This window comes from Suncus etruscus, chromosome 19 (assembly GCF_024139225.1).
Source record: "Suncus etruscus isolate mSunEtr1 chromosome 19, mSunEtr1.pri.cur, whole genome shotgun sequence".
Lineage (NCBI taxonomy): Eukaryota > Metazoa > Chordata > Mammalia > Eulipotyphla > Soricidae > Suncus > Suncus etruscus.
Window position 1 is genome coordinate 41,185,273 of NC_064866.1, and position 23,152 is coordinate 41,208,424.

Consider the following 23,152-nt stretch of genomic DNA (forward strand, 5'->3'; position numbering starts at 1 on the left):
TTTAAAAAGCACTCATCTTTCCAAATATTGTAAATGTATCTCTCATTAGGCCGGTTAGTCAAAATTCCCATGACATACTTTATTTTTCTTTCTCTGACGACAATAAAGGATCACATACAAAAGCAAATAATGGGGTTCCAGTGCCACCACTAATCACCTGCCCTTTGGGGCCAGCCAGGTTTGTGTCTGGGAGGAAAAAGGGAACCCCATGTCTTACTCCCTTCCACCAATGAAAATCAGGGATGTCGTTTTGGGTCTCAGTCTCCTACTAGGTCCCAGCACCATTGTTGATTCTTTGCCCCCTAGGGGCAGTCAGGTCTGTGACTGGGCAGGAACAGGGAAACTCCTGTCCTAATCCCCTCCATCAAGCATGAATGGACCCTTCTTTCCAGTCTCCTTTAGCCTCCTGGGTACCAGTGCCATTACTGACACACCCCTCCTTCCTATCAGCACCCTCCTTTCCCCAAAATGCTTCAGATGCTAGTGTGTCCATGTGAAGTCATTTCATTATATATCAAAGAGTTCCTGAGAGATTGGATCTAGCAATTCTTTCTCAGCTCAAAACTCAGCTGAACGAATCAATGAACTAGTATGCAATATTCTTACCATACTTAGACAACCTTGCTAGTTTAGAAAAATAACCTCTAAAGAAGATATATCTCGAGCCACCTTTCATACAAACAATGCAATACATCACTTTCTTAAATACCTGATAGTCCAGCGTTCCAAATCACTAAATGTACAGATCATTGGAGAAGCTAAGGAAGACACCTACAATGGAGGAAATGGAGATAAATCCTGGCAAATTTTCAAATTCACCCAAATGCCTGAACCATATAGATGAGGATACTTAATGGTTTAGCAATGGAAATCAAGGAGTCACTAGCCTGTAAAATTAAGAAATCTATAAAAAAAATAATTCAACCAATTCAAAGAAGAACTCTTTCAGAAGATGAGAGAATCCACACAAATGGAACTGAAGTAACTAAAAACATGTTAGCAAGCCATAATAGTAGAATTACACAGGTGGAGAATCGCATAGATGAACTTGTAGACAAATTACAAGTCAGCAGTGATAAAGAAGTAAAAAGAAAAAGGGAGACAAAACACTGGAAGAAAATATAAGGTAATTAATGAACAAAGACAGAGAAATCATTTCCAAAGTATAGGAATACCAGTAGGAGAAGAAAGTGGGAAACGGGAAAGAACAAGTAATGAGGGGGATAACAGCAGATAGCTTCCCCACCCTTGGAAAAGAGGATTCTCTACAAATCCAAGAGGTAAAAAGACTACTTAAACAAAATAGACTTTAACAGAACAACAGAAAGGCAGTTAGTAATCCAAATGTCAAAAAACAAAGAGATGAACTCTTTAAAGCAATAAGGGAGAAAAAACCCCTCAAGTATAAAGAAAACAAACTTAAGAATTAATCCATTTGAAATAATCCAGACAAGAAAAGAGTGGAAGGACATATTCAAACTACCAAATGTTGACTCCAAACCTTAAAAAAAGTTGATGGTCACTATCATTAACAGGTATAAATAGCACAAACCTGAGAACAACAATCCATGTTAATTTATAAGAATTGTGTTCTTGTGGTGTCTTATAAAAAATGCACTGTATGCAGTACTGAGTAGTTGCATCATGCTGATATATTTAATTTTGTGTGTATTCTGTAATTATGTCATAATGTTTTCAGAGAACTTACTATAAAGAACAAGACATACCTTTGATGGACTATACTAAGCACTGAATGTGTTTGAGTTTAGAAGAGTAATGCTATTTTTCCTTGGCACTCGATAAAAGCAATGATGTTCGTGATTCTGCCCAATTTCTCATTTATATACGTGGGACAAATGAGTATTTTGAAGTCACAGAAGAGCTTGCTGCGCTGCAAAGTATCAAAGGTACAACCACAGGAGTGGATATATTTGAAAAGGTTTGCCAAACTGTGAATGGTTTGGAGCTGGACTGGGTTAAACTAGTCAGTGTAACAACTGATGGTGCTCCTAGCATGGTGGGGTCTAAGAGAGGAGTAATTGCTCACATTACACAAGAGATGGACAAACATAACCATCCTCATCCAATTGCCATACACTGCCTCATCCACCAACAAGCGCTGTGTTGTAAATCACTGAAGTGGGACTCTGTTATGAAAATTGTGGTATCTTGTGTTAATTACATTAGAACTCATGCACTAAACCACAATTTCAGGAATTTCCATCTGAGGTAAATGTTGCCCATGAAGATGTTCTGTACCACACAGAAGTCCGTTGGCTGAGTAGAGGGAGAGTTTTGAAACGTTTCTATGACTTACTTCCGCAGATTACAGCTTTTCTACTTTCAAAAAACCAAGAAGTACCAGAGCTCAATGATGCAGAATGGAAATGCACCTTGCCTTTCTGACAGATATAACAGAGCTACTCAACAGTTTCAATCTGCAACTTCAAGGCAAGGGGAAGCTCATCTGTGATATGGCATCGCATGTGAAAGCATTTGAAGTAAAATTAGGCCTTCTCATCAAATAAGTGCAGGAAGAAAACTTCAGTCATCTCCCAACAACTCAAAACCTGTCAGCGGACAAACCATTGGTTGCATTCCCAAAGGAAACATGTCTGGCTTCACTAGAATTGTTGCAAAAGGGGTTTCAATTTAGATTCAAAGAGCTTCATCTCCATGAACAGGACATACAGCTTTTTCGTAACCCATTTTCTGTTGAGATTGAAAATGTCCTTACAATTTACCAAATGGAACTGGCTGAACTGCAGAATTGTGACTCTCTGAAAGACACATTTAATTCAAGTAACCTTTTGAATTTCTATGCATCTCTCCCCTCTGAGACATATCCAAATATCAGGAACCATGCACTCAAATGGTAACCATCTTTGGTAGCACTTATGCCTGTGAACAGACTTTTTCAAGAATGAAACATCTGAAATCTCCAACCAGATCAAGATTAACTGATGCCCACTTGCATGACTTGTTATGGCTGGCAGTGACAAAAATGGAACTGGACATTGACCATCTCATTAGCCAAAAGCAGGCCCACAGTTCCCATTGAAATACTGTTGTGTGATCTGTTTATTTATAAATGGTTTTCATTTTATTTAAATAAGATATGTGCAGTGTGAGTAGGAATTAGTAGCTCATATAGTCCGGCCCTCCAGCTCTCTAAGGGACCGTAATCCGGCCCCAACTTTAAAAAGTTTGAAGACTTTATATATTATCCCTCCTCCCCTCCTTCAGAACTTCTATTCTCTCATCCCCCCAATTCTGATTGTTATCCATCCCTATTTAAACCTCTTTACCCTCAGTTCTTAATTCATTAAGTACCAAGACCATCCTCCTGCCCCAATAGCCACCACCCAGCTCCCAAAGCAAAAGGACACTGTCTCAGTCACACATCTCATGCCCTGGCAATAAGCTGCAACCACCACCCCTGATAACTCATTCTATGTGTCTCTTCTTCTCATACCTACTCCTAAATGTGGACTGTTGCATGCTACCAGAGTCAGATCCAGGAGACCCTCAGCTCAAGGACACGACCTGATTCCTTACTGTTGCAAACCATTTCTCTAACTCAATAAGAACACAGTGTGGGATAAAAATGTGCCCTTGATCTCACCCCCCCCCAAGAATATCTCAAAAGACTTAATGGAATAGCTATATTGCCCTAGTTCACTGTTTCTATGTACCTTAAATATAACTGTGAAAGACTTGTAATTCATATTGGCCACAATAAAAATTATGAAAAAAATACAGTGGGATTGGGCTGAGGTGCTAACACAATGAACAAGGCATTTGCCTTGCAAGATGCTGACCTGGGTTCAATCCCCAGCAATCTTCATGTTCCACTGAGCACTGCCAGAAGTGATTCCTGACTGCAGAGCCAGGAGAAAACTCAAGAATCACTAGATATGACCCCCCCCCCCCAAATTTAAAAAGAGGTAGGGAGAGTGTGATAGCACTTCAGTAAAAAAAAAACAAAAAACAGATACAATGGACCAGGTGAAGCAGTTTGCTAATCTGCTGTTAGCAGATGAGGAACAGATAAGGAGAAATTAGGTATTCTCTAACAGTATAAAGAATAAATAGCAGTTAGATAGGGGGCCGGAGAGATAGCATGGAGGTAAGGCATTTGCCTTTCATGCAGGAGGTCATCGGTTCGAATCCCGGCATCCCATATGGTCCCCCGTGCCTGCCAGGAGCAATTTCTGAGCCTGGAGCCAGGAATAACCCCTGAGCACTGCCGGGTGTGACCCAAAAACCACACACAAAAAAAAAAAGAATAAATAGCAGATAATAAATCTGCATTTTCTAAGATCTCTCTGTTTAAAAATGACCATATTTCACATACATTTATTTTTTATAAAAAGCACACTTGCTAGTTTTGTGCCATCTTATCTCTTAAAGCTTTTCTTCTCTTTCCATTTTTTGGTCCTTAGTTGACAACTGTAGGGAGATTTACTGTCATCGCCATGCAGATTACTATATTTCAGAGCTAACTGATCACATTCTCTTGATCATGAATTATAAGTGTTCCTCTAAGTGATGTTTCACATATTCAACTTAAGCCTGGCATGAAATGAGTCAATCTTTGAAAATGCTATTCTAAAAATAATAGCTTAAATATATTGGCATCTAACAAATTGTGATACTGTATATAAATATTCAAAGTAGAAGCATCTTCTCGCTCATCAAATATCCAAGAGTTCTGTTATGTAAATACAATGTCAAAGGAAATTTATCTCTAATTATGATGTTCTTATTGTAATGTTTCAAATAAAATGATGCATAGCAGCTCATTTCAAAGAAAAACCTTTTTTGCTGTATTATACTATCTCTAACACACATGATAATATTATTTGGTATACTTATATTATTAAAAACACAACAACAAAAAAAGACGTGGGCTGGAGCGATAGTGCAGCCATAGGGCATTTGCCTTGCACACAGCTGACCCAGACGAACCTCAGTTCAATCCCCGAAAATCCATATGGTCCGCCAAGCCAGGAGCAGGAGTAAATCATGTGTGTCACCAGGTGTGATCCAAAAGCCAAAAATAAAACAAAAAAAGACTTACAACTAAACCCTCAGTAAAACACTATAATTCATGATATACTAAAGAAGATAATAAGTTCTAGCAAAAACAATTCAACAAACAACTGAAATTAGAAAAAGTAAAGTCTACGTATTATGGTTAGCAAATATGTCATGCAGATAATGGGTTTAAAAATGTGCAATCAGGCTCCTCTTCAACATAGTACTGGAAGTGCTTGCTATAGCAATCAGGCAAGAAGAAGATATCAAGGGAATCCAGATAGGAAAGGAAGAAGCCAAGCTCTCACTGTTTGCAGATGACATGATACTCTACTTAGAAAACCCTAAAGACTTTACCAAAAAGTTCTAGAAACAAGAGACTCATATAGCAAGGTGGCAAGCTACAAAATTAACACACAGAAATCAATGGCCTTTTTATAAACCAATGATGATAGGGAAAAAATGGACGTCAAGAAGGCAATCCCATTCACATTAATGCCACACAAACTCAAATATCTTGGAGAAAACTTGACCAAAGATGTGAAGGACCTATACAAAGAAAACTATAAAGCCCTGCTCCAAGAAATAAAAGAGGACACACGGAAATGGAAACACATACCCTGCTCATGGATTAGCAGGATTAACATCATTAAAATGGCAATACTCCCCAAAGTATTATACAGATTTAATGTGATCCTTCTAAAAATACACATGACATTTTTAAAAGAAATGGATCAAACACCTATGAAGTTTATCTGGAACAATAAACATCCTCAAATAGCTAAAGCACTCCTAGGGGAAAGGAAAATGGGAGGCATTACTTTCCCCAACTTTAAATTGTACTACAAAGCAATAGTTATCAAAACAGCATAGTATTGAAATAAAGACAGACCTTCAGATCAGTGGAATAGGCTTGAGTTCTCAAACAATGTTTCCCAGACATACAATCACCTAATTTTTGACAAAGGAGCAAGAAATCCTATGTGAGGCAGGGAAAACCTCTTCAACAAATGGTGCTGGCAGAACTGGTTAGCCACTTGCAAAAAAGCAAACATAGACCCCCAGTTAACATCATGTATGAAGGCAAAATCCAAATGAATTAAAGACCTTGATATCAGATCTGATACCATAAGTTATATAGAACAACACGTCGGTAAAACACTCCATGACATTGAGACTGAAGGCATCTTCAAGGAGGAAACTGCATTTTCCAAACAAGTGGAAGCAGAGATCAACAGATGTGAATACATTAAGCTGAGAAGCTTCTGCACCTCCAAAGAAATAGTGCCCAGGATACAAGAGCTACTCACCGTGTGGGAGAAACTATTCACCCAGCACCCAACAGATAAGGTGCTAATATCCAAAATATACAGGGCACTGATAGAACTTTACAAGAAAAAAAAAAACAACAAAACATCTAATCCCATCAAAAAAAATGGGGAGAAGAAATTAACAGACAATTTGACAAAAAAGAAATACAAATGGCCTAAAGGCACATGAAAAAATGCTACTCATCACTAATCATCAGAGAGATGCAAATCAAAACAATGATGACATACCATCTCACACCACAGAGATAGTCACACATCACAAAGAATGTGAACAATCAGTGCTGGCAGAGATGTGGAGAGACAGGAACTCTTATCCACTGCTGGTGGGAGTGCCATCTAGTACAACATCTCTGGAAGGTGATATGGAGACTCCTCCAAAACCTGGAAATTGAGCTCCTATTCGACCCAGCTATTCCACTCCTAGGGATATACCCTAGAAACACAAGAATACAACACAAAAACCCTTCATCACACCTATATTTATTGCAGCACTATTCACAATAGCCAGCCTCTGGTCTGGAAACAACCAAGACGTCCTTCAACAGTATGTGGTACATATACACAACGGAATATTATGTAGCTGTCAGGAGAGATGGAGTTATGAAATTTTCTATACACGGATCTACATGGAATCTATCATGCTGAGTGAAATAAGTCAGAGGGAGAGAGAGAGACACAGAATAGTCTCACTCATCTATGGGTTTCAAGAAAAATAAAAGTCATTTTTGCAACAATCCTCAGAGACAATGAGAGGAGGGCTGGAACTTCCAGCTCACTTCATGAAGCTCACCACAAAGAGTGGTGAGTGCAGTTATAGAAATAACTACACAGAGAACTACCCTAATCATGTGAATGAATAAGGGAACTGGAAAGCCTGTCTGTAGTATAGGTGGGGGTGGGGTGGGGTGGAGGGAGATTTAGGACATTGGTGGTGGGAATGTTGCACTGGTGAAGGGGGGTGTTTTTACAAGACTGAAACCTAATCACAATCATATTTGTAATCAAGACTTTTAAATAAAGAAAAATGTGCAATCAGGAAAATATACTCCACAAAAATGCCACCTTATTCTCAGTAATTAGAAAATATGATAAACCTTAATTTGTCTTGTTCTTTTCTGGTTTTTTCCATCTGTCGAAGAGTTTCCAACCTCGATTCAGGAGTAAACAAAGAGGGCTTATTCCAGAATTCCAGGTCATTCTCACTTTCACCCAATTTCTTCTTCTTGTATATTCCTTCTTGTCTTTCTGGTGTCTCGAGGTGATCTTGGCACCCTAGAAAAGATGGGCTAGAAAAGAACACAGAGAACATTAGACTAACAATGGAGGTCCAAGAGACATCCTTAATGCTGCCACTTAAATATTTTTCTTCTAATTGGCAAAAATCTGTCTGAAAGAGCCTATATGAACCTAATTAGAAGATGCTGTTGCATTGTGAAAAACTCTTGATTTCTTGCCCCAAGAATAATGCAACTTGCATATTCCAAAGTTCACAGACATAGCTGATATAGTCATCTGTCATCTGAGGAGTATTATTAACTCTCTGAGGGCCTTGACTGCTACTGAAGTCTTTTGGTAGATTGAGGAAAAGAGACAGGAATTTGTTATACAATATTTGCAGGAGGTTCTTATGACTAAATAAATCTGGGGTCGGTCACTGGATCATACCAACCAGTCTAGACTTAAACCCTTTGCTCCATTTCAGTATTGCTTCCAGAGGAATATACTATTTCTAGATTCTTTATTGTTTGTTTGTTTTCTGGGCTACACCCGGTGATGCTCAAAGGTTACTCCTGGTTCTGTGCTCATAAATCACTCCTGGCTTGGGAGACCATATGGGACACCAGGGGATCGAACAGCAGTCTGTCCTAGGTCAGCTGCCTGCATGGCAATTGCCCTACAGCTGTGCCACTGCTCCCGCCCTTATTTCCAGATTCTTTAATGATTCACTATCTTTTCTGCAATGCCTGAGATCTGCCATCTCATGACCTCAACCTACTCCAGTTTTCATAGCTAACTTCTGGTATTGAAGCACAATATGGTAATGGAGATCTAATCTCATTTTTATTCATGATTTAGTGACTGCCAGAAAATTAATCTTGATCTCTGACTTTGTTTTTACTGAGCTGACAAGACACAAAAGATATATTTGTTGACCTTCAAATAAGATGCTTAAAATATGGACCAAAAGTAACAACATAAAATATAAGGGGTATAAATAGAAAAAAAAAGAGTTACAGTCTACTCAGATATTCTACTTATTATAAAATCCAAGTAAATTGGTTAATTAAAAATAATTCAATTGCTTAAAATAAATATTTTTCTCATAGTTTTATAGTTCTTTAAGGTACTGAAAAAGCATTCTATGAAGGGGTTATCTTATATTCTGCATTATTCTGGCTAATCATTATTGAAATGATTGGCTCCATTCTCATGCAATAGTTTGTTTTTCCTGAAAAAAAGACTCATTGCCTCACATTTACCAATCACAGTTTTAAAAAACATAATAAAAAACAGAATTGCACATAAAAGAAACTATAGAATGCCATTTAAATAGCATGCATTTTCAAAGACAAATGCATGTAAATGTAGGTAGCTAGTTGGGAAAAATGAGCTTTTAAGATATAATCAAAATTTTATTTTCTCTTTAATTCTTTAAAATATGATCTGAGACTTCTCACTTATGAGAAGCCACAAAGAATATTCTCATCCCAGCTAAATGCTCAGATTTTGAAAGGTCTACAGTGAAATCTAACAAACTTACATCGAAATAAAAACCCTTCTTCCCACTCCAAAATCTCCTCTCTTTCCCACAACAAGGTTAGACTGTGCTTATAAAAAGGCAATTGCAACTATTTTCTGCTCATTTGTTTTGTCCCTCATTACTGTATCTCACTGAGTTTCATCAGACTTCCCCCAGCTTCTGAAATATGGATCTGGAAGAATGGATGGCAGACAGAAGCAACTCTTATGAGACTTGGCTTTTATAACTTGGCTATTGGTACCTTCTCAGAGGCCGAAGCCTAGTTACTGGGATCTCTTGTAAGCACATTCCTTGGTTCTTGAAAACGTAAAACTTTCCTATCAATGTTCCCTATTATAGTGATCAATATACGAACCACCTAGGTGGCCATTTTTGAAAACTACTCAGTTTCTGTTAGCAATTTATTGATACTTCCCACCTCTCTAACTAAGTCAATGCTTCCTTACTTCAATTACATTCCTTTAGAATGTCCAGGTTTCTGTTCATAGAACTTTCTGTTCTGATTAAGTGGAGAATAGGTATAATGAATGAAATGACTAACCAGTCTTGAGGTTGGGAAGAAAGAAATTATGTAAATTGACTGTATGCTTCTCTGAAAAGCATGGATCTTTAATCAATTAAAACAAATAAATTTGTATTAACCAAGCATAGTATAATATCTCCCAACACATTTCATGTGTCTATTATTGATTTGAAAGCTGCAGGAAAAAATAGAATTAAAGTACTTGGGGATGTGGCTCAGTGCTAATCTAATATTTAATGACAAAGAGTTAGGAAGTATTCCTCTCAAGTCAGATATAGCAAGCCATCCTTATTACTACTATTTATTACTGTTACTGCTATTTAATACAGCTATCCTTATTTCTGTTTATTACTGAAGATTCTAAGCAGGCACTACAAACAAAATATAAAGTAGTTGAAGCATGATTTGGAGAAAACAAAACAACAATAAAAATACATAACTCAAAATATTTTCTTCAAAATATTAAGATTCACCATAAACCCACAGAAATTAAAATCATGTAAAAGTGATTTTATGATCTTAGGAAGTCCCAAACAGATGAACCTATGAGAAGACAATATATGATAAAATGATAAAAGAGATCTGTGGAAGAAGTTAATCATTTTTAATATTAATATCTTTATTTAAATACCATGATTACAAATATGATTATAGTTGGCTTTTAGTCATGTAAAGAACACCCACCTTCACCAGTGCAACATTCGCAACACCAATGTCCCAAATATCTCTCCTCCCTACCCAACTCCCCCTCTGTATTCTAGACAGGCTACCACTTTCCTCATTCATTCACATTGTTATGATAGTTCTCAGTGTAGTTATTTCTCTAACTGTACAAACCACTCTTTGTAGTGAGCTTCATGTCATGAGCTGGACCTTCCAGCCCTCCTCTCTTTGTCTCTGAGGATTAATGCAAAAATGTCTTTTATTTTTCTTAAAACCCATAGATGAGTGAGACTATTCTGTATCTATCTCTCTTTCTCTGACTTATTTCACTCAGCATAATAGATTCCATGTACATCTATGTATAGGAAAATTTCATGACATCATCTCTCCTGACAGCTGCATAATATTTTATTGTGTATATGTACCACAGTTTCTTTAGCCATTCATCTGTTGAAGGGCATTTAGGTTGTTTCCAGAGTCTGGCTATTGTAAATAGCACAGCAATGAATATAGGTATGTTTTTCTCCATTGAGGATAATATTTGCCATTGGCTTGTGGTAGATGGCTTCAACTAGATTGAGAAAGGTTCCTTCCATTCCCATCTTGCTGAGAGTTTTGATCAAGAATGGGTGTTGCAAAGAACTACCATAATCATGTGAATGAATGAGGGAACTGGAAAGCCTGTCTAGAGTACAGGTGGGGGTGGGGTGGAATGGAGGAAGATTTGGGACATAGGTGGTGGGAATGTTGCACTGGTGAAGGGGGTGTTCTTTACATGACTGAAACCTAATCACAATCATATATGTAATCAAGATGTTTAAATAAAGAAAATGTTTAAAAAAAGAAATATCTGTTACAAGCTAGACACAGAAGGGACCACTTATACTAGCAGCCCCGGGGGTAAGGGAGGGGGACATGGAATGCAAGCTGGGAACAAAAATGGAAGGAGGACAACTTTGGGGATGGGAATCCCCTAATTCAATGCTAATATGTACCTAAAATATTACTGTAAAAGATATGTAATTCACTTTGTTCAAAATAAAAATTATTATTATATAAAAAAGAAAGAAAAAAGAATGGGTGTTGGACCTTATCAAATGCTTTTTCTCTGCGTCTATTGATATGATCATGTGATTTTTATTTTTCTTCTTGTTGATGTTGTGTATGTTGTTGATAGATTTACGGATGTTAAACCAGCCTTGCATTCCTGGGATGAAACCTACTTGGTCGTGGTGTATGATCTTCTTAATGATGCACTGAATCCTATTTGCCAGGATTTTGTTGAAGATCTTTGCATCAGCATTCATCAGGTATATTGGTCTGTAATTTTCTTTGTTTGGCAGCATCTCTGTCTTGTTTTGGTATCAAGGTGAACTTGGCTTCATAAAAGCTGTTTGGGAGTGTTCCCGTTTTTTCAATTTCATGGAAGAGCCTGGCTAGGATTGGTAGTAGCTCCTCTTGAAAGGTTTGAAAGAATTAATTAGGAAATCCATCTGGGCCTGGGCTTTTCTTTTTGGGCAGATGTTTGATTACAGTTTCAATTTCCTCAATAGTGATGGGGGTGTTTAGATATGCTTTATCCTCCTTACTTAACCGTGGAAGGTTATAATTGTCCAGGAATTTATCCATTTCTTCTAGGTTCTCATGTTTAGTAGCATAAAGTTTCTCAAAGTAGTCTCTGATTACCCTTTGGATCTCTGTGATATCTGTTGTGATCTCCCCCTTTTCATTTCTAATACGGGTTATCAGATTTCTCTCTCTCTCTTTCTTTGTGAGTTTTGCCAATGGTCTATCAATCTTGTTTATTTTTTCAAAGAACCAACTTCTGCTTTCATTGATCTTTCAAATTTCTTTTTGGGTTTCCCCTTCATTGATTTCTTCTTTCAGCTTTGTTATTTCCTTCTGTCTCCCTATTTTTTATTTCTTTTATTGATCATTTTCTAATTTTATGAGCTGCATCATTAGGCTATTGAGGTATGCCCTTTCTTCCTTCCTTATGTTTGCTTGCAAAGCTATAAATTTTCCTTGAGGTGCATCTTAATAAATGATGCAGATACAATTAACTACAAATGGGTAAAAGATTAGTACCTTATCCTACACTATAAGAATGTTAATTCTACACAAATATGATCCTGGAACAATAAAAAAAATAAGTCTTTCAGATGTGAATTTCAAATACTAATTCTTACTCTAGTGGTTATTAAAATGTGATTTAATATTAAATGTTATATGACAAATGACTTGATTGACTAAGCTTTTAAAACATCTTTTTGCGTGTTTGTTTTTTTTTTTGGGGGGGGGGGTGCCCACAACCAGATCACCTTCCTGCTGTTATATCACTATACTATTGATATTGGCAAAGATTGGAAACTGTCCTACACTGTTGATAGATAAGTATGAGTCAGTATTCTAAAAAATTACACAATTGGGGGCTGAGTGATAAGACAGAGGTAGCTTACTTTCATACAGCTTGAACACAGTTCAATCCTATGCATCTCATAAGGTCCCCTGAGCACTACCAGAAGCAATCCCTCAGCACAGAGTTGAGTGTAGCCCCCAAAATAAACAAACAAGCAAATAAAAAATTGAAAGAGCTAATTCTGTAGCACTCCATGGTCCAGAATGATAGTACAGGTGTTAAGGGACATATGCTTTGCCAATGGATAAGCTTGATTATATCTTTGCACAATATAGTGCACTAAGAACTACCAGATGCGGCCTTGGAGATCCCTGGAAATCTACTGGTTTAGGCCTGGAGACTCCCAAGTACAGAAAGCATGGAGTGGCCATACCTGAGGTAGCCAGGTAATTTCACAGTTCTATGGGGCTGAGCACCACTTGGGGAAAATAAAAACCAAAAATGTCTAAAGCAGGACCAGAGCAAACGCAAAGTGGGAAGGGCATTTGCCTTGTAAGCAGCCAACCCAGGTTCGATCCCTGACATCCCACATGGTCCGCAAGCCTGCCAGAAATAACCTCTGAGCATCACCGGGTATAGCTCCCAAAACAAACAAACAAAAATATATCTAAAGCAGGGTCCGAAGAGATAGCACAGTGGCGTTTGCCTTGCAAGCAGCCTATCCGGGACCAAAGGTGGTTGGTTCGAATCCCGGTGTCCCATATGGTCCCCCGTGCCTGCCAGGAGCTATTTCTGAGCAGATAGCCAGGAGTAACCCCTGAGCAATGCCGGGTGTGGCCCAAAAACCAAATATGTATATTTGGTTTGCAAACATGCAAAATTGACAGTTTTCAAATATATGTAGTACTCCTATAGAGTTATTATTTTATAAACATTTATGTGTATAAAATATTTAATAATCATTATTTTCTCAAACTAAAAATTTTGCTATGAAGATATCTGTCATTCCCCCACTCCCAGTTATAGAGACTGAATGCAATGTAAAGGCGCATGTTCTACTACTGTGGCACATATCCACCCCTGTTATCAAAATATTTAAAGATTTCACTGTTTAAAATCAAATAAACTGACAACAGTTTCAGTTCACTTCAAGTTATGCTTATGGAAAGGACCAATTAAAGTCATATTACATTAAAATTTAGCATTATAAAATTTATAAAATTTTATGATTCAATCAAAATTACAAAATTCATAATAATGTGATTTGCATCCAACTTTTTAAAGTTAATCCGACTTTACAAATCTAAGTACACCTGCTAATTTATCTTTTCTGTGAATATATTTCAAGAGCTTTGAAGATAATTTTAGATGCAAATCAAACCTGCTAGTTCAGAGAGGCATTTGTTCCTGAGAGAAAAGCCTCATAGAACTGTTACAAACAGTGGGATGTCGTCTCCTTCAAAAATCCACACTGTAATTTATTTTCCAAAGATAATCCTCTGGAATTTAGTGATAATGTAAAACAGAGCTGCTTGTACTTTTTTTATTTGTGATCTATTTCAACTAACACATGTTCATGTGGCCTTGGTACATAGGTATAAAACAGGTATAGAAACCATTTACTGATTATGAATCAAACAAAATTGTATTGAAAACAAGTTTTTAAAAAGTTACAACCAGCATGATACGTGCTGTGTTCTTTGGCATATGGGAGTAATTTTGAACACTCTCTGATTTGCTGTGTTAAGCTGTAAATTACCCTGCCCAAAACAGTTCATAAAGGCACAATAACAGAGGTGAGTTGTCCCTGCCCATGAAGGGTGGAGCCAGAAGTACACAGGCACTCCACTTACCTTCGTAGTCCTGCACATCTCCTAGCCAATGAACCCTGCACAGCATGTAGAAAACACCACACTACAAGTGTGACAATGGGAAAACAACATAAGCCAACACCATGCATAAAGTATGAAGATGGCAGCTCTCATGACCCAAAGAGTGCCAACCACTTATTTAGTCTCTCAGATAAGGAGTTTAGAGAAGAAATCTGAAGGATTTTCATAGAACTCAAAGAAAGCATGGATTGAGCTTAACAAACCACAAATAAGAATCAAGAGGATAAGAATATAGAAATGAGAAAACTCCAAGCTGAAATAACAGAACTAAAAAACTTAGTTCTGAAATGAAAACTTTGCTGGACAACTTCTCCAAGGGAGTAATAGCAGCTGAGGACCGAATCAGTGAGCCAAAAGATGAGATGCATAACAACTCCATACAATAGAAGAAATTGGAAAAGAGTCTTAATGTAATCAGACAATGGGAAAAAAAACCACAACGAATATGAACAGACGAAAATAAAAGTCTTTTATAAGCTCAACAGAAACAACATAAGAATCTTTGGAATCCCAGAGACCCAGAAAGAAAATCCCCAGAAAGAATCAACAGTCAAGGACATAATTGCAGAGAAACTTCCAGAGCTAAAGACTTCATGCAACCAAATCCTGCATGCCTGAAGAGTACCAGCTAAAATAGACTAAAAGAAAAGCACCTGAGGACACATCCTTGTCACAATGACAATTCCAGAGATAGAGATAGAATACTGAAAGCAGAAAGATCAAAGAGGTAAATTACATTCAAAGGAACATCCAGTAGATTTATTGTAGACCTATCACAAGAAACCCTTACGGCCTGAAGGCAGTGGTGGGATATAGAGACATAGCTCAATGAAGTGAAAACTTCACCTAGAATACTGCACCCAGCCAGATGCATCACTATTGAGGAAATTAAAAAGGCAATCAAAAGTCTTCCCAAAAACAAAAGCCCAGGCCCAGATGGATTCACTAACAAATTCTTTCAAACCTTTCAAGAGGACCTACTACTAATCCTTTTCAATCACCATAATCCATGATATCAACAAAAATATAAACAATATGATAATATCAATAGGTGCAGAGAAAGCATTTAATAAGATCCAATCCCCATTTATGATAAAAACTCTCAAGAAGATGAGAATGGAAAGAACTTTTCTCAATATAGTCAAAGCCATCTACCACAAGCTAATGGCAAAGCCATCTACCACAAGCTAATGGCAAAAATTACTCTTAATAGAGAAAAAATAAAGTCTTTCCTCTAAAATTTGGTACAAGACAAAAATTCCTCCTCTCACCACAACTATTTAACATAGTACAGAAAGTACTTGCTATAGAGATTAGGCAAGAAAATGATTTTAAGGGCATCCATATAGGAAAGGAAGTAGTCAAGCTTTCACTGTTTGCCGACACATGCTACTATATTTAGAAAACCTTAAAGACTCTATAAAAAAGCTGCTAGAAATAACATATTTAATGGCAAAGTGGAAGGCTAAAAAATTAACACTCAAAAATCAATGTCCTTCTTATATACACAAATATTGACAGAGAAGAAATAGACATTAAAATGAATCCCAATCACTTTATTGCCACAGTCTTCCATATACCTTGGAGTCAACTTAACTAAAGAGATGAAAGAACTATACAAAGAAAACTACAAAACACTGCTTTAAGAAATAAAAGAGGACACAGGAAATGGAGATACATACCCTGTTCATGGATTGGAAGGATTAACATCATTAAAATGGCAATACTCTCCAAAGCATTGTACAGATTTAATGCAATTCCCCTACGGATACCCATGACAATTCTTCAAAGAAATGGATCAAACATCCTGAAATACATTTGGAACAATAAACACCCACAAATAGCTAGAGCACACTTAGGAACACAAAGATGGAAGGCATCACTTTACTATAAAAGCTAGAGTCATTAAACAGCATGGTATTGCAATCAATAATTCAGAGAATTATCCCCAGACATATAATCAATTAATATTTGATAAAGTGGCAAAACAGAGCAAGAAAAGACTCATCAACAAGTGCTGTAGGGACAATTGGTCAGCCACGTGTAAAAAAAGCAAAGTTGGATCTACACATAACCCTGTGCACAAAGGTCAAACACAAATGGATTAAAAACCTTGATATCAGACATGGACTCAAAACCTCAATAGAAGAACGAGTGGATAAAAGACTCCTTGACATTGAGATCAGTCAACTCAATTAGGCATCTTCAAGGAGGGAACATCACTGTCCAAACAAGTGGAAGCAGAGATAAACAAATGGAACACTATTAAGCTGAGAAGCTTCTGCACCTCAAAGGAAATAGTGACGAGGATACAAAGGTCACTCACAGAATAGAGAAACTATTCATCTAATATCCATCAGATAAGGAGCTAATATCTAATATATACAAGGTACTGACAGAACTTAACAACAACAAAAACATCTAACCCAATCAACAAATGGGGAGAAGAAATGAACAAACACATCCTCAAAGAAGAAATACAAATGGCCAAAGGTAGAAGAAAAAATGCTCCACATCACTAATCATCAGAGAGATGCAAATCCAAACAACAATGAGGTACTGTTATGCCACAGAGAAGAGACTGGCATACATCACAGAAAAACAAGATCAGTGTTGGAGGGGATGTCGGGAGAAAGGAACTCTCATTCACTGCTGGTGGGAATGCTGTCTAGTCCAGCCTTTATGGAAAACAATACGGAGATTCCTCAAAAGACTGGACATTGAGCTCCCATACAATCCAGCTATACCACTCCTAGGGATATACCCTAGGAACACACACAGAATACAAAAATATGCATTCTGCACACCTATATTCAATGCATCTCTCTTTACAATAGCCAGAATCTGGAAACAACCCAGATGCCCAATAACAGATGAGTAGCTAAAGAAACTGGTACATATACACAATGAATACTATGCAGCCATCGGGAAAAATGATGTCATAAAATTTTCCTATGCATGGTGAACATGGAAACAATTAAGCTGAGTGAAATAAGTCAGGGGGAGATATATATATATATATATATATATATATATATATATATATATATATATATATATATACAGAATAGTCTCTCTCACTTGTGGGATTTAAGAAAAATTAAAAAACTGTACTATAATATAATAATATCCAGAGACAATAGAAATGAGAGCTGGAAGAACCAGGCCTTGATATAAAGCTTACCACAAAGAGTGATGAGTGCAGTTAGAGAAATACCTACACTAACAACTATCATGACAATGGTAGTGAGTGAGAGAAATAATATGCCTGTCTCAAATACAGGCATATTTTTAATCACGGCGCTTAAATAAAGATATTGAAGAGGTTACTATATTTAGCGATTGAGGTCATGACTCATTTAAGAAGCCAGATTACAAACATATTGGGATTTGGACATATTGCTTGCTGGTTTTAATAAAAGCGAAAGGGAAGGTAGCCCTAGTGATGAACATACAGAGAAGCACTGGGCTTCACTTGCCTGAGATGCTCATGGTGACTTCTATTTTCTTCCTTTTTATGTTCTTCTTGTACTTTCTTCTCAGCCTCTTCCTTTTCTTTGGCCCGTTTGAGATAATAGGCTTTTTCTTGCTCTTCGATATGTGGCTCAATTTCTGGAAAGTTCTGCAATGCTTGAATCCTTTCTGAACGCTCTATTTCTTTTCCATCCAACCACTAGTATAAAAAGAAAAAGTAAATAATGGGGTGCAGTTACTCAAAAGCCACATTTTGAATCAGTGTCAGTAGACTTGGATTGGAATATTTTAAAAAGCAATAAAATAAAAATAAAAAGCAATAAGCATCTTTATGGTAGAATTATAAAGAATTATGGAGATGATCAGAAACTCTCCAGGACAAAGTATATTTACTAAAAATTAAAGAAGTAAGCCTACAGTCAAAATCAATTATTAATAGGAACTCAAAATGCATTATGTTATTTTTTATTATCTGCCTATTTATTTATTCATTCATTTTTTTCACTGACAATAGATTGAACTCAGGGATTCACATGTGGTCTGAGAGATTTGTGATCTACTGCTGAGTCACATGTTGGCCCAATATTATTTTATCATTGCTCACTAAATAAGAAATTTCAAAGTTTTTGAGTCAAGCCATAGCTCTAAAGTCTAAGGATCACATGGCCCAAATATTTACTACAGATTTATTACAGAAAAGAGCTTCATATATAACTCAAAATCTAGCTGTTACAAATAAAGCCATATTCTACCCTTAATACCAAGACACACAAAATTTACTAGTAGTTGTATGGTCACTGATTTTACAAAATAATAGTTCAATGACTTTCCAAACAAAATACTAAATAAAAGTACCAACCTAGGGCTGGAGCAATAGCAGCACTGAAGAGAGCATCTGCCTTGCAGGCAGCTGACCTGGCTTCAATACCCAGCATCCCATATAGTTCCTCGAGCCTTCCAAGAGTGATTTCTTTTTTAAAATAATTGTTTATTTATTTTTTGTTTTGTTTCTTTTGTTTTTGTTTTTTAGGGCCACACCCATTTGATGCTCAGGGGTTACTCATGGCAAAGCGCTCAGAAATTGCCTCTGGCTTGGGGGTACCGTATGGGACGCCGTGGGATCTATCTGCGGTCACAGTCCTTCCTTGGCTAGTGCTTGCAAGACAGACACCTTACCTCTAGCGCCACCTTACCGGCCCCAATAATTGTTTATTTTTATACTAATATTTTTATTTAAGCACCATTGTTACAAACATATTTGTAGTTGGATTTCATTCACCCCCCTTCATCAGTGCAACTTTCCCACCACCAATGACTGAATGCAGAGCCAGGAATAATCCCCCCACCCGCAAATAAATAAAAAGTACCAACCTAAACTCTGAAGTCTCAAAAGAATTTATCTATATACATACAAAGTTTCATTCTATAAAAGGACAGATTTATAGAAATATGTGTAAGGCAGACTTGTGGCCCATGTCCCGACTCCCGAGACAACCCATATTTTAATTCTCATGAATAATAACTTATATGGTAAATAGAACATTGTTTAGTTTGTTTGTACACTTTTCAGGGGGCAGGGGAATAGATCAAGCTACCGTGTTTAGGGGCTTTGCCTGGTTCTGTGCTCAGAAGGGATCCCTGGCAGAACTCAGGAGATGTGGTGCTTGGGCAAATTGGGGGTAACTTCTAGATAAAAGGCACTTTGAAGATATAATTTAAAAAAAAAAAACTTAAGACAGGAAGATTATCTTGGATTATCTGAGTGGACCCTCTGTAATCACGAGAACTCCATGTCAAGATAAAGGCAGAGAAGCATGGATCATATTCTCCCTCACAGTCCTTATAATGGAAAGAAGAGTGGAGAGGAAGCATCAGAGTCAGGGAAACAGTTGAAGATGCTACCCTGCTTGCTGTGAAGACTAAGCTCAAGGCTGCAGGCATCTTTAGGAAAAGCAAAGCAAGGAAAGACTATTTCCCATAAAACCTCCACAAGTAAAGTAGCAGCTTAATTTTAGACTTCTGACATCCAGAACTATAAGTGTATAGCAGCATTGCTGTAAAGTCAGTAAATGTGTGACAATTGGTTATTGTGTGAATGGGAAACCAACACAAAAGGAAAACCAGAAGGGAACCTGGGAACATTGGTGGAAGGAAGTCGACAGTGGTGGTAGGATTGGTGCTGAAACATTGCATGTCTAAAATGCAAGCATAAATAACTGTAAATCACAGTGCTTTAATGAAAATATAAAAAGAAATTAAAGGAAAACTACATAATGACTGTGTAAAATATAGATGTAAAAAATCATCAGGATGAGTTAAGTTAGAATTCAAAATAACAATGCCTAGCTTTGAGGGAAATAATTTAACATATATTTTGGTCATAAGGAGTCAGGGCTGCTGTGGACAAACTGAAAATTGATGCTGTTTTCTGCAGTAAAAGCGAAACAGAAAAACTTGATCAGTTCTATCATTTTTTTTATCTTTGATGAGAAAATGAACTAGTTTTAAGCTTTTCCATATAGGTTATAAAACTAATTTCTTATGCAGAGTTTCACAATGGAGCTCTTGAGATATTTTTAAAATCAGACTAAATAATTGGGAAAAATAAATTATGTCAAAATAGAAATTTTCATTAGCATTTTGATAAATATTAGAAAGGAAGCACGGTAATGAGGATCTTTTCCCTGTAGTTGAAACACAGAATGAAATACATATACTCGCTTGTAAGACACACAAACACACAGACACACATATATTACCTTCTACTTGCTATCCTTATTGTTTCTAAAAGATAATGACAAATGACATCCCTGTAACCTTAGAGTCAGAAGGCAAAAGATCACATTCTGAGAACTGATGATAAATTTCAGACTATGACACGTGTCTATGGCATTTATTCTAGGGACCTTTTTATCGAATCTAAATTTATGATAGTCTTGGTAAGGTCATCTCTGAAATCGGTCTACATTTCCTTCAAAGCCAAAATCATATTTGAACTTGGAAGGTTTAATGAACAAGGTCTTTTTTTAAATGTATTTGCTTTTTGTTCTTTGATTTTGGGCCACACCTGGCTGTGTTCTGGAATCACTTCCGGCAGGTTTGGGAGACCATATGGAGTGCTGGGGATGGAACCCAGGTTGGCAGCATGCAAGTCAAACAATATGCCTTACTACAGCTTTGGTCCCATTAAAGTTACACATGATAGCCTTCTGTATCTTTCTTCATTTAGGATTCCTGTAACCCAAAGATAGTCTCTGTGCTTATTATTAATAATCACACGTGTGCTGTAAAAAAAAAAAAAAGAGAAAGAAAAAGCAAAATATACTGAAGTTCTCACAGAACTGATTTAAAGTAAAACGTATCCATAGAGTATTGATTTTAAATATATTCTACTATGGAAAATCAGAAAAATCAGAAATATACTATGGGACGTCACATATTTCTGATTTTCTGGAAAGTTGCTATAAATAGTGAAATTCTTTTGCTAAAGTGGAGTTGACCTCTTCCATTCTTGGCAGCAATGACGCTGAGGCTCCTAATGACCTGAGGATCTGAAATCCATTTTGATGTCACTTTTATAGTAGACCCTTCTTACTCTAACTGCACACTCTGCTCTTTGGGGCAAGCTTGCTGCCATGGACTAGTCCTCCTAATCCTCATCTCTATTGTCTCTGGATATTCTCACCACAACTTTTATTTTCTTATAGCACACAGATGAGTGGTATTATTCTGTTTATCCCTCTCCCTCTGACTCATTTCACTCAGTCCAATAATCTCCAAGTCCAACCATGTATAAGCAAATTCATGACTTCCATTTTCTAACAGCTGCATAGTATTTCATTGTGTAGACATACCACAATTTCTTTAGCCATTCATCTGTTGCCAGGTACCCGGATTGTTTTCAGATTCTGTCTGTTGTAAATAGTCCCATGATGAACATAGGAGTACAGAGGGTGTTTTTGTACTGTATTTTTGTGTTCCTAGGATATATCCATATGATTGTTATTGCTGGACCATAAGAAAACTCAATTTTGTGGCTTTTGAGAAATACGCATATTGTTTTTCAGAAAGGCTGGACCAGTCTGCATTCCCACTGGTGATAAATGAAAGTCCTTTTCTCCCCACATCCACTGATTACTTTTGTTCTTGTTCTTTGTTATGTGTGCCATTCTCTGGTGTGAGATGATACCTCATTGATGTTTTGATTTGCATCTCCCTGATGATTAGTGACATGGAGCATTTTTTCATGTGTCTTTTGGCAATCTGCATTTCTTCTTTGAGTAAGTATATGTTAATTTCTTCTCCTTATTTCTTCTGAGGTTAGATTTTTTTCTAGTAAAGTTTAATCAGTGCCTATATGTCTTAGATATTAATCCTTTACCAGATGAGTATTGGGTGAATAGTTTCTCCCATTCCAGAAGTAGACTTTGTATCCTAGTCACTGTTTTCTTTGAAATGCATAAGTTTTTCAGTTTAACGTAGTCCTGTTTATTTATATTTACTTATACTTGCTTGGACAGTAGTGTATCCTCCTTGAAGATGCCTTTAGTCTCAATGTCAAGGAGTGTTTTGCCTATGTTTTCTTCTATATATCTTATAGCTTCAGGTCTCCTATTAAGGTATTTAATTCATTTTGATTTGACCTTTGTGTGTGGTGTTAAAGAGAGGTCTGAGTTCACTTTTTTCTCATGTGACTGACCAGTTATCCCAACACCACTTGTTGAAGAGGCTTTCCTTGCTCCATTTTGTATTTCTCACCCTTTATCAAAATTAAATGACTTTGTATATGTTTGGGGGTCATTTTCTGAATACTCAAGTCTATTCTGAGGATCAGTTTTTATGCCAATGCTGTTTTAAGAGCCATTGCTTTGTAATACAATTTAAAGTTGGGGAAAACAATGCCTCCGATTTTTTTTTTTTTACTCAGGGTTTCTTTAACAATCAGTGGGCTAAATGAATTTCAGGAGTGCTTGATCTACATATTTGAAAAATGTGTGGGTATCCTTAGAGAGATTTTGTTAAATCTACACAATGCTTTGTAGAATTTTCCATATTAATTATGTTAATTCTCCCAATCCATGAGCTTGATATGTTCCCATTTCCTTGTGT

The 23,152-nt window shown here is 36.9% G+C and overlaps 1 protein-coding gene across 1 annotated transcript in view; it reads right to left on the reverse strand.

Annotated features, from left to right (window-relative positions):
* Positions 1 to 23,152, reverse strand: part of DNAAF11 (dynein axonemal assembly factor 11) — a 133,850-nt gene that overhangs the window by 74,420 nt on the left and 36,278 nt on the right. Inside the window, exons 5-7 of the mRNA XM_049765628.1 lie at positions 18,033 to 18,242; positions 8,041 to 8,057; positions 7,466 to 7,657 (exon numbers count right to left, since the gene is read on the reverse strand). Coding sequence (XP_049621585.1) covers positions 7,466 to 7,657; positions 8,041 to 8,057; positions 18,033 to 18,242 — 419 coding nt within the window. The remainder of the gene's footprint in view (positions 1 to 7,465; positions 7,658 to 8,040; positions 8,058 to 18,032; positions 18,243 to 23,152) is intronic.